Here is an 18268-nt window from a genome sequence, read left to right as displayed (position 1 = left end):
TTCCCTGTAGATTTTATTGATTGATTCATTTATTGTTGTCACATTCTGCAAAATATGGTAAAAAGTGTTGCTTTATGTGCTATGGGGAAGATTGTATCATACAAAGTGCATCAGGGTAGCAAAACATAGTGCAGAATACAGTGCTACAGCCACAGGCAAGGTGCAGACACAGAGATCAGAATTAAAGTCTGAGAGATCTATTCAAAAGTCTAACAACATTAGGGAAGAATCTATTATTGAATCTATTTAAATGTGTATTCAATTTTTATATCTTCAGCCCAGCAGAAGAGGGAAGAAGGCAGTATAACCAGGATGGGAGGGGTCTTTGATTATGTTGGCTCCTTTCCTAAGGCAATGGGAAGTACAGATGGAGTCAATGGATGGAAGGCTGGTTTGTGTGATGGACTGGCTTGTGTAATGGGCTGGGATGTGTTCATGACTCTGTAGTTTCTTGCAGTCTTGGGAAGAGCAGTTGCCAAACTACATTGTGATGCATCCAGATAGGATGCTTTCTACAGTGCATCAATGAATATTGGTAAAGTCATTGTGGACATGCATATTTTCCTCAGCCTCTTGAGGAAGGAGAGATGTTGTTGTGCTTTAGAACATAAAGCATAAGACAGTACAGCACAGTACAGGCCCTTGGACCCATGACATTGTGCTAACTGATTATCCTACTTGAAGATCAAACTACCCTGCATATCCTACATTATAATATCACCCATACGCCTATCCAAGAGTCGGTTAAACGTCCCTAATGCATCTGACTCCACTAACACTGCAGGCAGCACATTCCACACACCCACCAGTCTTTGTGTAAAGAGCCTACTTATTGACATCTCCCCTATGCCTTAGACCAATCACCTTAAAATTGTGCACCTTTGTAATAGTCATTTCTGCCCTAGGAAAAAGTCTCTGGCTATCTACCCTATGCCTCCCATCACCTTGTACACCTCTATCAAGTCACCTCTCATCCTTCTTCGCTTCAATGAGAAAAGCCCTAGCTCCCTCAACCTTTCCTCATAAGACCTGCCCTCCAGTTCAGGCAGTATTCTGGTAAATCTCCTCAGCACCTTCTCTAAAGCTTCTACATCCTTCCTATAATAAGGCGACCAAAATTGAATGCAATATTCCAAGCGTGGTCTAATCAGGGTTTTATAGAGCTGCGGCATAACTTTGTGGTTCTTATACTCAATTCACCTGCCAACGAAAGCCAACACACCTTCTTAACAACCTTATCAACTTAGATGGCAACTTTGAGGGATCTATGGGTGTGGACCCCAACATCCCTCTGTTCCTCCACACCGCTGAAAATCCTGCCATTAACCCTGTGGTCTACATTCAAATTTGATTTCCAATATGAATGATTTCACACTTTACTGGGTTGAATTCCGTCTACCACTTCTTTGCCCAGCTCCGCATCCTGTCAATGTCCTGTTGCAACCTAGAACAGCCTTCCACCCTGTCCACAACTGCACCAACCTTTGTGTCTTCGGCAAACTTACTAACCCACCCTTCCACATCCACATCCAAGTCATTTTTAAAGATCACAAACAGCAGAGATCCCAGAACAGATCCCTGCAGCACACCACTGGTCACCGAGCTCCAGGCTGAATACTTTTCATTTACGGCCACCCTTTGTCTTCTATTGGACAGCAAGTTTTATATCCAGACAGCCAACCTTCCCTGAATCCCATGCCTCCTTACTTTCCCAAGGGGAATCTTATCAAATGCCTTGCTACAATCCATATACAACACATCCACTGCCCTGCCTTCATCAATGTGTTTTGTCACATCCTCAAAGACTTCAATAAGGCTTGTGAGACATGACCTGCCCCTCACAAAGTCATGCTGCGTATTTCTAATCAAATTGTGCTTTTCTAAATAATCATAAATCCTATCTCTCAGAATCGGTCTGTAATTCCCAGGATTATCCGTACTCCCTTTCTTGAACAATGAAATAACATTTCCCACCCTCCAATCTTCTGGTACTACTCTTGACTGTCACATTGATGAGGGTGAACCAGGACAGATTGTTGGTGATCGTCACTCCTTGGAACATGGCACTCTTGGCCATCTCCACTCAGCTCCACTGATGCAGATAGGCGCATAGCCTTCACTCCACTTCTGGAAGTCAACGACCACATTCTTCATTTTGCTGACATTGATGGAGAGATTATTGTCCTTACACCATGTGACTAAGCACTCAATCTCTTTCCTGTATTCTGTCTCATCATTGTTTAAGATCTAACTTACAATGGTGGTATCATTAGCAAACTTGGAAATGAAATCGGGCGAAATTTAGCCCCACAGTTCTGTGAGTATAACGAGTATATTACAAGGTTAAGTATACAGCCTTGTGGGTCACCGGTGGCGAGGATTATGGTGGAGGACGTGTTCTCACCTATTCTTACTGATTGTGGTCTTGTGGGTCAGGAGTGGCGAATCCAGTTACAGATGGGGAAGCCGTGAAGCCTGGGTCATGAAGGTTAGAGATGAGCTTGTTTTCTGGTTTTGAAGGTGAAACCGCAGTCAGTAAGCATGAACTTGACACAGGTATCTTTGTTACCCACATGTTCCAGGGGACAGTGTAGAGCCAGGGAGATGGCATATGCTACGGCCCTGTTGCAATGGTAGGCAAATTGCAACGGGTTAAGGTAGCTGTAGAGGCTGAAGCAGGTGTGAGCCATAACTAACAATCGAAGCCACTCATAATTACGGTGGTCAGAGCCACAAGGCAGTGGTCAATGAGGCACGTTGCATGATTATTCTTTCGGCACAGGGATGATGATGGCCTTCTTGACCATTTCCCCACCTTTGACGCAGATTCCTCCTTGTGACAAATCAGCTGTTGTTGGAGGTCAGTCACCACAGCTCCAGGTGATCTGTGGAGGACTTCCTCAGGGTAGTGCCATAAGAACCAGCTTCAGCTGCTTCATCAGTAACATGGTAGTTTCAGTGAGTAAATCAGTTTGAATAACAATCCATTCATTGTGTCCTGTGCAGAGAAACTATCCAAATAACTTCAGCATCTTGGTGGAGCTGGATGGAAAGAACTTCACACTGGATCTCAGCAGCAATAAGTAAGTTACACTTTTAACACAGCTCTATCGCCATTCCACTGTGTCAATGTTACATTATTATCACAGCTCTATCACTGTGTCTGTGTTACATTATTAACACAGCTCTATCACCAACCAACTGTGTCTGTGTTACATTATTATCACAGCTCTATCACCAATCCACTGTGTCTGTTACGTTATTAACACAGGTCTATCACCAACCCACCGTGTCTGTGTTACATTATTAACACAGCTCTATCACCAATCCACTGTGTCTGTTACGTTATTAACACAGGTCTATCACCAACCCACCGTGTCTGTGTTACATTATTAACACAGCTCTATCACCAACCCACCGTGTCTGTGTTACATTATTAACGCAGCTCTGTCATCAATCCACTGTGTCTGTTACATTATTAACATAGCTCTGTCACCAATCCACTGTGTCTGTTACATTATTAACACAGCTCTATCACCAACCCACTGTGTCTGTGTTACATTATTAACACAGCTCTATCACCATTCCACTGTGTCAATGTTACATTATTATCACAGCTCTATCACCAATCCACTGTGTCTGTGTTACATTATTAACACAGCTCTATCACCATTCCACTGTGTCAATGTTACATTATTATCACAGCTCTATCACCAATCCACTGTGTCTGTGTTACATTATTAACACAGCTCTATCACCAACCAACTGTGTCTGTGTTACATTATTATCACAGCTCTATCACCAATCCACTGTGTCTGTTACGTTATTAACACAGCTCTATCACCAACCCACTGTGTCTGTGTTACATTATTAAGACAGCTCTATCACCAATCCACTGTGTCTGTTACATTATTAACATAGCTCTGTCACCAATCCACTGTGTCTGTTACATTATTAACACAGCTCTATCACCAACCCACTGTGTCTGTGTTACATTATTAACACAGCTCTATCACCAACCCACTGTGTCTGTGTTACATTATTAACACAGCTCTATCACCAATCCACTGTGCCTGTTACATTATTAACACAGCTCTATCACCAATCCACTGTGCCTGTTACATTATTAACACAGCTCTATCAACAATCCACTGTGTCTGTGTTACATTATTAACACAGCTCTATCACCATTCCACTGTGTCTGTGTTACATTATTATCACAGCTCTATCACCAATCCACTGTGTCTGTGTTACATTATTAACACAGCTCTATCACCAACCCACTGTGTCTGTGTTACATTATTATCACAGCTCTATCACCAATCCACTGTGTCTGTGTTACATAATTAACACAGCTCTATCACCAACCCACTGTGTCTGTGTTACATTATCAACACAGCTCTATCACCAACCCGCTGTGTCTGTGTTACATTATTAACACAGATCTATCACCAACCCACTGTGTCTGTGTTACATTATTAACACAGCTCTATCACCAATCCACTGTGTCTGTGTTACATTAGTAACACAGCTCTATCACCAATCCACAGAGACTGTTCCATTATTAACACAGCTCTATCACCAATCTGTGTCTGTGTTACATTACTAACACAGCTCTATCACCAATCCACTGTGTCTGTTACATTGTTAACACAGCTCTATCACCAATCCACTGTGTCCGTGACATTATTAACACAGCTCTTACACCAATCCACTGTGTCTGTAACATTATTAACACAGCTCTATCACCAATCCACTGTGTCCATGTTACATTATTAACACAGCTCTATCACCATTCCACTGTGTCTGTGTTACATTATTAACACAGCTCTATCACCAATCCACTGTGTCTGTTACATTATTGACACAGGTCTATCACCAACCCACCGTGTCTGTGTTACATTATTAACGCAGCTCTATCACCAACCCACTGTGTCTGTTACATTATTAACACAGCTCTGTCACCAATCCACTGTGTCTGTTACATTATTAACACAGCTCTATCACCAACCCACTGTGTCTGTGTTACATTATTAAGACAGCTCTATCACCAATCCACTGTGTCTGTTACATTATTAACACAGCTCTATCACCATTCCACTGTGTCAATGTTACATTATTATCACAGCTCTATCACCAATCCACTGTGTCTGTGTTACATTATTAACACAGCTCTATCACCAACCAACTGTGTCTGTGTTACATTATTATCACAGCTCTATCACCAATCCACTGTGTCTGTTACGTTATTAACACAGGTCTATCACCAACCCACCGTGTCTGTGTTACATTCTTCACACAGCTCTATCACCAACCCACTGTGTCTGTTACATTATTAACATAGCTCTGTCACCAATCCACTGTGTCTGTTACATTATTAACACAGCTCTATCACCAACCCACTGTGTCTGTGTTACATTATTAACACAGCTCTATCACCAACCCACTGTGTCTGTGTTACATTATTGAGACAGCTCTATCACCAATCCACTGTGTCTCTTACATTATTAACACAGCTCTATCACCAATCCACTGTGCCTGTTACATTATTAACACAGCTCTATCACCAATCCACTGTGCCTGTTACATTATTAACACAGCTCTATCACCATTCCACTGTGTCTGTGTTACATTATTATCACAGCTCTATCACCAACCCACTGTGTCTGTGTTACATTATTGACACAGCTCTATCACCAACCCACTGTGTCCGTGTTACATTATTAACACAGCTCTATCACCAACCCACTGTGTCTGTGTTACATTATTAACACAGCTCTATCACCAATCCACTGTGTCTGTTACATTATTGACACAGGTCTATCACCAACCCACCGTGCCTGTGTTACATTATTAACGCAGCTCTATCACCAACCCACTGTGTCTGTTACATTATTAACACAGCTCTGTCACCAATCCACTGTGTCTGTTACATTATTAACACAGCTCTATCACCAACCCACTGTGTCTGTGTTACATTATTAAGACAGCTCTATCACCAATCCACTGTGTCTGTTACATTATTAACACAGCTCTATCACCATTCCACTGTGTCAATGTTACATTATTATCACAGCTCTATCACCAATCCACTGTGTCTGTGTTACATTATTAACACAGCTCTATCACCAACCAACTGTGTCTGTGTTACATTATTATCACAGCTCTATCACCAATCCACTGTGTCTGTTACGTTATTAACACAGGTCTATCACCAACCCACCGTGTCTGTGTTACATTCTTCACACAGCTCTATCACCAACCCACTGTGTCTGTTACATTATTAACACAGCTCTATCACCAATCCACTGTGTCTGTTACATTATTAACATAGCTCTGTCACCAATCCACTGTGTCTGTTACATTATTAACACAGCTCTATCACCAACCCACTGTGTCTGTGTTACATTATTAACACAGCACTATCACCAACCCACTGTGTCTGTGTTACATTATTAACACAGCTCTATCACCAATCCACTGTGTCTCTTACATTATTAACACAGCTCTATCACCAATCCACTGTGCCTGTTACATTATTAACACAGCTCTATCACCAATCCACTGTGCCTGTTACATTATTAACACAGCTCTATCAACAATCCACTGTGTCTGTGTTACATTATTAACACAGCTCTATCACCAATCCACTGTGTCTGTTACATTATTAACACAGCTCTATCACCAATCCACTGTGCCTGTTACATTATTAACACAGCTCTATCAACAATCCACTGTGTCTGTGTTACATTATTAACACAGCTCTATCACCAACCCACTGTGTCTGTGTTACATTATTAACACAGCTCTATCACCATTCCACTGTGTCTGTGTTACATTATTATCACAGCTCTATCACCAACCCACTGTGTCTGTGTTACATTATTGACACAGCTCTATCACCAACCCACTGTGTCTGTGTTACATTATTATCACAGCTCTATCACCAATCCACTGTGTCTGTGTTACATAATTAACACAGCTCTATCACCAATCCACTGTGTCTGTGTTACATAATTAACACAGCTCTATCACCAATCCACTGTGTCTGTGTTACATTATTGACACAGCTCTATCACCAACCAACTGTGTCTGTGTTACATTATTAACACAGCTCTATCACCAACCCACTGTGTCTGTGTTACATTATTAACACAGCTCTATCACCAACCCGCTGTGTCTGTGTTACATTATTAACACAGATCTATCACCAATCCACTGTGTCTGTGTTACATTAGTAACACAGCTCTATCACCAATCCACAGAGACTGTTCCATTATTAACACAGCTCTATCACCAATCTGTGTCTGTGTTACATTACTAACACAGCTCTATCACCAATCCACTGTGTCTGTTACATTGTTAACACAGCTCTATCACCAATCCACTGTGTCCGTGACATTATTAACACAGCTCTTACACCAACCCACTGTGTCTGTAACATTATTAACACAGCTCTATCACCAATCCACTGTGTCCGTGTTACATTATTAACACAGCTCTATCACCAATCCACAGAGTCTGTTACATTATTAACACAGTTCTGTCACCAATCTGTGTCTGTGTTACATTATTAACACAGCTCTATCACCAATCCACTGTGTCTGTTACATTATGAACACAGCTCTATCACCAACCCACTGTGTCTGTGTTACATTATTAACACAGCTCTATCACCAACCGGCTGTGTCTGTGTTACATTATTAACACAGATCTATCACCAACCCACTGTGTCTGTGCTACATTATTAACACAGCTCTATCACCAATCCACTGTGTCTGTGTTACATTATTAACACAGCTCTATCCCCAATCCACTGTGTCTGTGTTACATTATTAACACAGCTTGGTCACCAATCCATTGTGTCTGTGTTACATTATAAACACAGCTCTATCACCAAACCACTATGTCTGTGTTACATTATTAACACAGCTCTATCACCAATCCACTATGTCTGTGTTACATTATTAACACAGCTCTATCACCAATCCACTGTGTCTGTGTTACATTATTAACACAGCTCTATCACCAATCCACAGTGTCCGTGACATTATTAACACAGCTCTATCACCAATCCACTGTGTCTGTAACATTATTAACACAGCTCTATCACCAATCCACTGTGTCTGTGTGACATTATTAACACAGCTCTATCACCAATCCACAGAGACTGTTACATTATTAGCACAGTTCTATCACCAATCTGTGTCTGTGTTACATTATTAACACAGCTCTATCACCAATCCACTGTGTCTGTTACATTATTAACACAGCTCTATCACCAATCCACTGTGTCTGTGTTACATTATTAACACAGCACTATCACCAATCCACTGTGTCTGTTACATTATTACCACGGCTCTATCACCAATCCACTGTGTCTGTGTTACATTATTCACACAGCTCTATTACCAATCCACTGTGTCTGTTTCATTATTAACACAGGTCTGTCACCAACCCACCGTGTCTGTGTTACATTATTAAGACAGCTCTATCACCAACCCACTGTGTCTGTTACATTATTAACACAGGTCTATCACCAACCCACCGTGTCTGTGTTACATTATTAACACAGCTCTATCACCAATCCACAGTGTCTGTGTTATATTATTAACACAGCTCTATCAACAATCCACTGTGTCTGTTACATTATTAACACAGCTCTGTCACCATTCCACTGTGTCTGTGTTACATTATTGTCACAGCTCTATCACCAATCCACTGTGTCTGTGTTACATTATTACACAGCTCTATCACCAACCCACTGTGTCTGTGTTACATTATTATCACAGCTCTATCACCAATCCACTGTGTCTGTGTTACATTATTAACACAGCTCTATCACCAATCCACTGTGTCTGTGTTATATTATTAACACAGCTCTATCACCAATCCACTGTGTCTGTGTTACATTATTAACACAGCTCTGTCACCAATCCATTGTGTCTGTTACATTATTGACACAGCTCTATCACCAATCCACTGTGTCTGTGTTACATTATTAACACAGCTCTATCACCATTCCACTGTGTCTGTGTTACATTATTAACACAGCTCTATCACCAACCAACTGTGTCTGTGTTACATTATTAACACAGCTCTATCACCAATCCACTGTGTCTGTGGTATGTTATGAATGAGATGTCAACCCAGTGAAGCTAAGGAGACAGGACTACTTGCAGCCAAAAGGCTTCATCATCAACTGATAGACAGAGCTAAGTAATGCCACAACCAATGGATCAGATCTAAGCTCTGTAGTCCTGTCCGATCCAGTCATGAATGGTGGTGGACAGTTAAACAACTCACTGCAGGAGGAAGCTTCAGAAACGTCCCCATCCTCAATGATGGAAGTATCCAGCACATTTATGCAAAAGACAAGGCGGCAGCATTTGCTGCAGTCTTCAGTCAGAACTGCTAGATAGATGATCCAACTTGACCTCTTGCAGTGGTCCCCAGCATTCAAGACATCAGTCTTCAGCCAATTCGATTCACTGCACATGAAATCAAGAAACAGTTGGAGACATTAGATACTGTAAAGCCTATGGACCTGACAGCATTACAGCAATAGTAACAAGGTCTTGTACTCCACAACTAGCATCTCCTCTACCAAGCTGTTTCATACAGCTACAACACCAGCATCTACCCAACAATATGGATAATTGCCCAGGTATGTTCTGTACACAAAAAGCAGGACGATTCCAATGCCTCCCCCACCAATTTACCACAGTGACCATGAGACCATTCCACCCAGGCACATTCCCCGACAACCCACCTAATCTACACATTTCTGAACACTATGGGCAACTTAGAATGGCCAATCCACATAACCTGCACATCTTTGGACTGTGGGAGGAAACCAGAGCCCCCGGAGGAAACCCACGCAGACAAAGGGAGAATGTGTAAACTCCACACACACAGTTGCCCAAATGTGGAATTCAATCTGGATTTCTGGAGCTGTGAGGCAGCAGTGCTGCCCAATGAGCCCCTGTGCTACACTGAAACATAAGAAAATGGCCATGCTTGATGGAAGTCAGTCATCTCAGCTCCAGGACATCTCTGCAGCTGTTCCTCAGGGTAATGTCCTCAGCCTAATCACCTTCAGCTGCTTCATCAATGATCTTCCCTCCACCATAAGGTCATAAGTGGGGATGTTCACCGATGATTGCACAATGTTCAGCATCATTCGTGTCTCCTCAGATATTGAAGCAATCTGCATTTAAATACACATGATCTGGACAATATCCAGGCTTGAACTGAGAAGTGGTAACTAACATTGACACCACACAAATGCCAGACAATGACAATCACCCATCAGAAACACACTAAACGCCACCCCTTATATATTCAATGGTGTTACCACAATCAAATTCTCCAAAAATCAACATCCTTGAGGTTACCATTGACCAGAAACTCAACTGGACAAGCCACATTAACACAGTGCCTATAACAACATGTCAGAGGTTAGGAAATTGTGGCAACTAACTCATCTCCTCACTCCCTAAAGCTGCCCACCTTCTACAAGGCACAGGTCAATACTTCCCACTTGCCAGCTTCAACAACACTCAAGAAGCTTGACATCATCCAGGACAAAGCAGCCTACTTCAACAGCACTACAACCGCTCCCTCCACCACCAATGCTCAATGTGCACGATCTACAAGATGCACTGCAGAATTATCCCAAAGTTCCTGAGACAGCACCTCCCAAACCCGCAACCACTTCCATCTGAAGGACAAAGGCAGCAGACCCACTAGAGCACCATGACCTGCAAGTTTCCCTCCAAGCCACTTACCATCCTGACTTAATATATTGTGCGCAGCTGGATGAACACAGCAGGCCAAGCAGCATCTTAGGAGCGCAAAAGGGAGACACGGTGGCTCAGTGGTTAGCACTGCAGTCTCACAGCACCAGGGACCCAGGTTTGATTCCAGCCTTGGGTGACTGTCTGTGTGGAGTTTGCACATTCTCCCCGTGTCTGTGTGGGTTTCCTCCAGGGTGCTCCAGTTTCCTCCCACAGTCCAAAGATGTGCAGGCTAGGTGGATCGGCCATGCTAAATTGCCCATAGTGTTCAGGGATGTGTGGGTTATAGGGGGATGGGTCTGGGTGGGATGCTCAAACGGGCAGTGTGGACTTGTTGGGCCGAGGGGCCTGTTTCCACACTGTAGAGAATCTAATCTAATCTAAAAACTAAAGTTTTGGGTCTAGACCCTTCATTAGATGCTGCTTTGCCTGCTGTGTTCATCCAGCTCCACACTTTGTTATCTCTGATTCTCCAGCATCTGCTGTTCCCATTATCTTTGGTAATATAGAGTCATCCCTTCAGTATTGCTGGATCAGAATCTTAGAATTCCATCTAACCCTTACCCTATATCTAAGGGCATTGTGGGTCAACTTATAGCATATGGAGTGCAATGATTCAGGAAGGTTACTCACCACCACCTTCTTGAGGAAAACTCATCATAGCGAGCAATAAATGCGGCCAGTCCAACAATGCCCACATCATATGCATGACTAAGAGGAATCTCCCCTTCTTTTGTTTATCCTTCTCAAATACATAATCTCAATCTTCTTCACATTGACTGTACTCTGTGATTGCACTGGAGCTGGTGCAGAAGAGATTGATCAGAATGTTGTCTGAGCTAGACTGACTCAGCTGTGAAGACAGACTTGATCAGATGGATTTGTTAATTTCAGAGACGGCTGAGTGGGACATGGAGGGAATATCAATAATGTGGAAAACATCCGAGAAACGCAGATACTGTTCATAGGAAGAAGCTTGCCCATTAACAGAGGGGTCAATAATTAGCAGGTAGAGTTTTTGGATAAGAATCAGGGTGTGCAGAAGGAATTTGAGGAAAAGAGTTTTTTACTCAGAGCATTGTAAGGATCTGGGTCTCTCTACCTGTCAGGCTATTCAGGGCAGGAACCCTTAAGACATTTGAGAACTATTCATGTGAACACTTGAAATGACGAGTGCACAAAACCTAGGCCAAGTGCTCGAAAATGAGATTAGAATATCAATGTTTGATGACCAGGGTGGACAGGATGGGCTGATGGATCTCCTTCCATGTTACCAGAGATTGACAGTTCTTGTCAATTTCATTGGTCCTTCTTTTCACCCTGTCAAACTCTATTGTTATCTTCCTGCAGTCAACTGCTGTCTTCCTCATTATTAACTCACTCGGCCAATGATTTGTTGTCCACAAATTTAACAATCATGATTCATATCTTAAGATCTATGTTATGTTACTTTAAGTCAGAGTCTGGCATATCTATACCATGCACAGCATTCACCAGGAAAGTAGTGATGGGAAAGCACGGCTGGCCTCACCAACAATGCACAAGCCCTGTTAACAAGAAACAAAATGTAATTTAAGGTCAGGATAGAATGGGCCTTACTCTAGTTTATTATTCACAAGGCCAGACAGTGTGTATCCTCCATGGACAGAGCAGTGCAAAAATGCCTCTGCCGTTCACTTTTGCTCTGTTTTTTCTCCCAGATTCCTCTTGCCGAGAGAGTTCCAGGTGACGTACTATGATTCCAATGGGACTCTGGTGACTGAGACAGACAGTGAAATGGTGAGAATGTGTTAAATTTTAAAGGGATAACTGTCAATCTTTGTTTCTCTTTCCTACTCCTGTTATTTCGACCTCAGCTGTCCAGTGCCTAGGTTACTGGCATCACAATGTTTTGGCTTTTGTTTGGAAAGGTAGGAGCTGGGGATTTCGTGGAAGGTTGCAGCTCAGACATGACCAGAGCTTATTGTGCATCATGGTGGAGCTTTCCTTGTCCTTCAGTATGGGTTTGTAAGGAGCTACCAGGGTTACCTTGTAAAATTTCTGCAGTACACCTTGGCAATGGCACACTGCTGCTGCTGAGCACTGGCTGTGAAGGGAGTGAATATTCATGGTGGAGGGAGTGAATGTTACCAGTGGTGGTTCTCATGTCAATCAAGTGGGCTGTTTTATCCTGAATGGTATCAAACTTCTTGAATGCTGTTGGGGCTGCACTCAACCAGGCAAGTGTGGAGTAGTCCATCACATGCCAGACTTGTGCCTTGTAGATGGTGGCCAGGCTTTGGTGAGTTGAATGTCTGGTCAATGGTAACTACCAGGATGTTGATAGTGGGGGAATTCAGTGATGGTAATGCCTTTGCTGGGGATGGTTATTGCATGTTACATAAAACATTAAGCACAGAACAGTACAGCACAGGAATGGGCCCTTCAGCCTCCGATGTTGTGCCGAACATGACACCAAGTTAAATTAATTCCTTCTGCCGGCCCTTGGTCCACAGCCCTGCATTTCTTGAACATTCATGTGCTTATCTGAAAGTCCCTTAGAAGTCCTTAACAGCCTCTTAAACACCCTTACTGTATCTCCCTCCACCACCAGCTCTGGGAGCGTGTTCCACACTCCTCCCCCTCTCTGTGTGAAAAAGTGACCCTCATGTCTCCTTTGAACTTCACACTCCCACCTTAAATGAATACCCCCTACTTTTAGACATTTCAACTCCGGGAACAAGATTCTGACCATCAACCCTATCGATGTATCTCCTAATTTTTCAAATGTCCATCAAATCTATCCTCAGCCTCTAATGCTCCAGAGAAAACAACCCAAGTTTTTCTAGCTTCTCCTTAAAGCTCATACAATGTAATCCAGTCAGCATCCATGTAAACCTTTACTGCACCCGCTCCAAAGTCTCCAAATCCTTCTTGTAATGTGGCGACCAGAACTGAATACAATATTGTGGTCTAATCAAAGTTTTATAAAGCTGCAACATGACATCCTGACTCTTGTACTAAGTTCCCCGACCAATAAAGACAAGCATACCATACACCTTTACTACCCTATCGACTTGCGTGGCCACTTTCAGGGAGCTATAGAAGTGAAAACCAAGATCATTCTGTACATCAATGTTGTTCAGGATCCTGCTATTAACTGTACATATTTCCTTAACATTTGATCTCCCAAAGTGCAACAGCTCACACTGCACTCATGTTTGCAACTGATCTATATCATGTTGTATCCTTTGAAAACTTTTTACCCTATCCACAACTCCACCAACCTTGGTATTGTCTGCGAACTTAGTCAACCATCCATCTACACTTTTATCCAAGGGGCCAGTAAGGTGGCTTGGTGGTTAGCACTGCTGCATCACAGCGCCAGGGACCCAGGTTTGATTCCAGCCTCAGGTGACTGTCTGCATGGAGGTCACACATTCTCCCTGTGCGTTTCCTCTGGATGCTCCGGTTTCCACCCACAGTCCAAAGATGTGCAGGCTCGGTGGATGGGTCATGCTAAATTTCCCATAATGCCCAGGGATGTTTAGGTTAGGTGGGTTAGACATGGGAAAATCAGGCGTTGGGGAATGTATTTGTGTGGGATGCTCTTTGGAGAGGCAGTGTGGACTTGTTGGGCCAAATGGGATGATCAGCCATGATTGTGAAGAATGATGGAGTAGGCTCAGAGGGCCGAATAGCCTCCTCGTGATGCTATCTTTTATGTTTCTATGAGTACATGCAAACCACCTCGACCCATCCCCATAACCCTGCATTTCACATAGCTGATCCACATAGGCTGCACACCCCTGGGCACTATGGGCAATTTAGCATGGCCATTGCACCCAACCAGCACATCTTTGGACTGCAGCAAGAAACCAGAACACCTGGAGGAAGCTCATGAAGATAAGGGGAGAATGTGCAAACGCTAGAATCAAACCCTGGTCCCTCGTGCTGTGAGTCAGCAGTGTTTGCCATTGAGGCACTGTGCTGCCCGTGCCGTGGAAATGTGGTGGCAGCAGCATTTGAAAGAGCAGTGAATGATCATCTGAACAGAAACAGAAACAACTCTGTCATTCATTCATTCATTCACACATTCCATATATTAACATCAAAGGTATTGCCCTTTACCAGCAACAGTGGAGCATTGCTCGAGGTAGACTATGATAACTAGCACCCTCTGACAATAAACCTGAGCAGGCTTTATCACCCAAACTGTATCTCTCTCTCATCTCGTTCAACCAGCAGCCAATGTCTCAATTCTCTGAGACTCACTCAGTGGCTTTGCTGCATCTGCTCATACGGTCCATTTAACACAGAGCAGAATTATTGTCAGTGTGATCTCTTGTGATAATGACAGTATTGGGAGGTTTAACATCGAGGTGTGACCATCTTTCTACAGTATCGCTGTTACTATGTGGGATCTGTGAGAAGATTTCCTGGATCCCAGGTCTCTGCAAGCACCTGCTCAGGACTCAGGTAAAGAAACTGACAATTCCTTCTCAGGTTTTTACATGCTCCAGTGAAACCCGGGTTTAAATAATGGATACCTTAACCTGTAAGGTTTTACCTTGGCAGGATCACTCACTGCGTAACTGTGCTGGGATGTGTTTATTCACCAGCTTAAAGTCTATAAGCAATGTGTTCTGTCTCTCTGTCATTCTGTCTTTTCTGCAGTGCTGTGATTGCGTTCAGTAATCGAACTTACGTCATTGAACCTGTTGTGGGGGATGTAGTCGGTCGTCATTTGTTATACAGAGCCGAAGATCTCCTGCCAGTACCGAGTGGCTGTGGAGTCAGAGCTCCATCCCCTGAGTTAACCCTGACTGATCACCTTGAGCGCTCTCAGAGGGTGAGTAATGAGCACTATAAGTAATTGATTAACAGAAAGAAAGGGGCGCCATCGAAATTATAACATGCAGGCACAGTGTTCAGCTCAATCAGCTCATGGAAGGACAATAAAGGCCATTGTATTCTATTCTATCGTCTGGCAATGCTTCTCACTATCTGCAAACCTCCCCAATCTTTGTGTTGTTCTCAAACCTATCAATCAGACTACATACATTCTCCAAATCATTCTCCTCACAATTCACAAACAACAGGGGTCCCAGCACTGTTCTCTGTGAAACACAACTGGTAACAGATCTCCAGTCAAAATACACTATTCTACTGCTACTCTCTGTCTTCTGTGACCAGGCCACTTCTGTATTCATTCTACTAGCTCAATGCAGATCCCATGTCACTTCACTTTATGTATCAGCCTGCCATGAAGGATCTTGTGAAAGGCCTTGGTACAGTCCACATTCACATCAACCACTCTGCCATCATCAATAATCTTTGTCACTTTCTCATAGAAATTTGTACGAAAAATTTTGGAAAGGATTCTAAGAGATAGGATTTATAATCATCGAGCAAGCAACAATTTGACTGGAGACAGTCAGCATGGATTCATCAAGGGCAGGTCGCGTCTCACAAACCTCATTGAGTTTTTTGAGAATGTGACCAAGCATGTGGATGAGGGTAGGGCAGTTGACGTGGTGTACGTGGACTTTAGTAAAGCCTTTGATAAGGTTCCACATGGTAGGCTATTGGAGAAAATACATAGGCATGGGATTGAGGGAGGTTTAGCAGTTTGGATTAGAAACTGGCTTTCTGTAAGAAGGCAACGAGTGGTGGTTGATGGCAAATATTCAGCCTGGAGTCCGGTTACTAGTGGTGTGTCTCAAGGATCTGTTTTGGGACTTCTGCTGTTTGTCATTATTATAAATGACTTGGACGCAGGCATAGGTGGATGGGTTAGTAAGTTTGCAGATGACACTAAAGTCGGTGGAGTGGTGGACAGTGTGGAAGAATGTTGCAGGTTGCAGGGAGACTTGGGTAAACTGCAGAATTGGGCCAAAAGGTGGCAAATGGAGTTTAATATGGATAAATGTGAGGTGATTCACTTTGGGAGGAATAATAGGAAGGCAGAATACCGGATCAATGGAAAGATTCTTGGTTGTATGGATGTGCAGAGGGATCTTGGTGTCCATGTACATCCTTAGATAGAACATAGAACATTACAGCACAGTACAGGCCCTTCAGCCCTCGATGTTGTGCCGACCTGTCATACCGATCTCAAGCCCATCTAACCTACACTATTCCATGTACGTCCATATGCTTATCCAATGACGACTTAAATGTACCTAAAGTTGGTGAATCTACTACCATTGCAGGCAAAGCGATCCATTCTCTTACTACTCTCTGAGTAAAGAAACTACCTCCGACGTCTGTCCTATATCTTTCACCACTCAATTTAAAGCTATGCCCTCCTCGTGCTCGCTGTCACCATTCTAGGAAAAAGGCTCTCCCTATCCACCCTATCTAACCCTCTGATTATTTTATAAGTTTCAATTAAGTCACCTCTCAACCATCTTCTCTCTGACGAAAACAGCTTCAAGTCCCTCAGCTTTCCCTTGTAAATATAGACATACATAGATCCCTGAAAGTTGTCACCCAGGTTGATAGTGCTGTTAAGAAGGCTTATGGTGTTTTAGGTTTTACTGGTAGAGGGATTGAGTTTCGGAGCCGTGATGTCATGCTGCAACTGTACAAAACGCTAGTGCGGCCTCACTTGGAATATTGCATGCAGTTCTGGTCGTCCCATTCCAGGAAGGATGTGGAAGCATTTACCAGGACGTTGCCTGGTCTGGAGCGAAGGCCTTATGAAGAAAGGCTGAGGGACTTGGGTCTGTTCTCATTGGAGAGAAGGCTAAGAGGGGATTTAATAGAGACAAAAAACATGATCAGAGGATTAGATAGGGTGGACAGTGAGAGTCTTTTTTCGAGGATGATGACTTCAGCTTGTACAAGGGGGCATAGCTACAAATTGAGGGGTGATAGATTTAAGACAGATGTCAGAGGCAGGTTCTTTACTTAGAGAGCGGTCAGGGCGTGGAACGCCCTGCCCGCCAATGTAGTTAACTCAGCCACATTAGCGGCATTTAAACAGTCCTTGGATAAGCATATGGATAATGATGGGGTAGTGTAGGGGGACGGACTTAGATTAGTTCACAGGTCGGCGGAACATCGAGGGCCGAAGGGCCTGTTCTGCACTGTATTGTTCTATGTTCTATGTAACTCAATCAAATTGATGAGAAACGAGCTCACCTGCAAAATGCCATGCTACCTATTGCTACTAAGTCCATTTCTTTCCCAATGTGAGGTTATTCTGTCCCTGAGAATCTTCTCCAATAACTTCCCTGTCACTGACGAAAGGCTCACCAGGCTACCACTTCCTGGACTGACCATGAGATAACAAAGTGTGGAGCTGGATGAACACAGCAGGCCAAGCAGCATCTTAGGAGCAAAAAAGCTGACGTTTCGGGCCTGGACCCTTCACTAGCCATGTTGTCTTTCTGAAACAAAGGAACAACACCGACTGTTCTCCAGTTCTCTGGGACGTCTCCTGTGATGAAAGAGTACAAGGCTTTCATTTGACTTCCCAACAA

The 18268-nt window shown here is 43.3% G+C and overlaps 1 protein-coding gene across 1 annotated transcript in view; it reads left to right on the top strand.

Annotated features, from left to right (window-relative positions):
* The window catches only part of LOC125459695 (disintegrin and metalloproteinase domain-containing protein 12), a 232074-nt gene that overhangs the window by 45570 nt on the left and 168236 nt on the right, over positions 1-18268 (top strand). The window contains exons 3-6 of the mRNA XM_059651683.1: positions 3007-3083; positions 12500-12578; positions 15181-15257; positions 15456-15630. Of these exons, the coding sequence (XP_059507666.1) occupies positions 3007-3083; positions 12500-12578; positions 15181-15257; positions 15456-15630 (408 nt within the window). The remainder of the gene's footprint in view (positions 1-3006; positions 3084-12499; positions 12579-15180; positions 15258-15455; positions 15631-18268) is intronic.

Source organism: Stegostoma tigrinum, chromosome 1 (genome assembly GCF_030684315.1).
Source record: "Stegostoma tigrinum isolate sSteTig4 chromosome 1, sSteTig4.hap1, whole genome shotgun sequence".
NCBI lineage: Eukaryota > Metazoa > Chordata > Chondrichthyes > Orectolobiformes > Stegostomatidae > Stegostoma > Stegostoma tigrinum.
The sequence above is the reverse complement of the archived record's forward strand: the minus strand, read 5'-3'. Positions and strand labels throughout refer to the sequence as shown.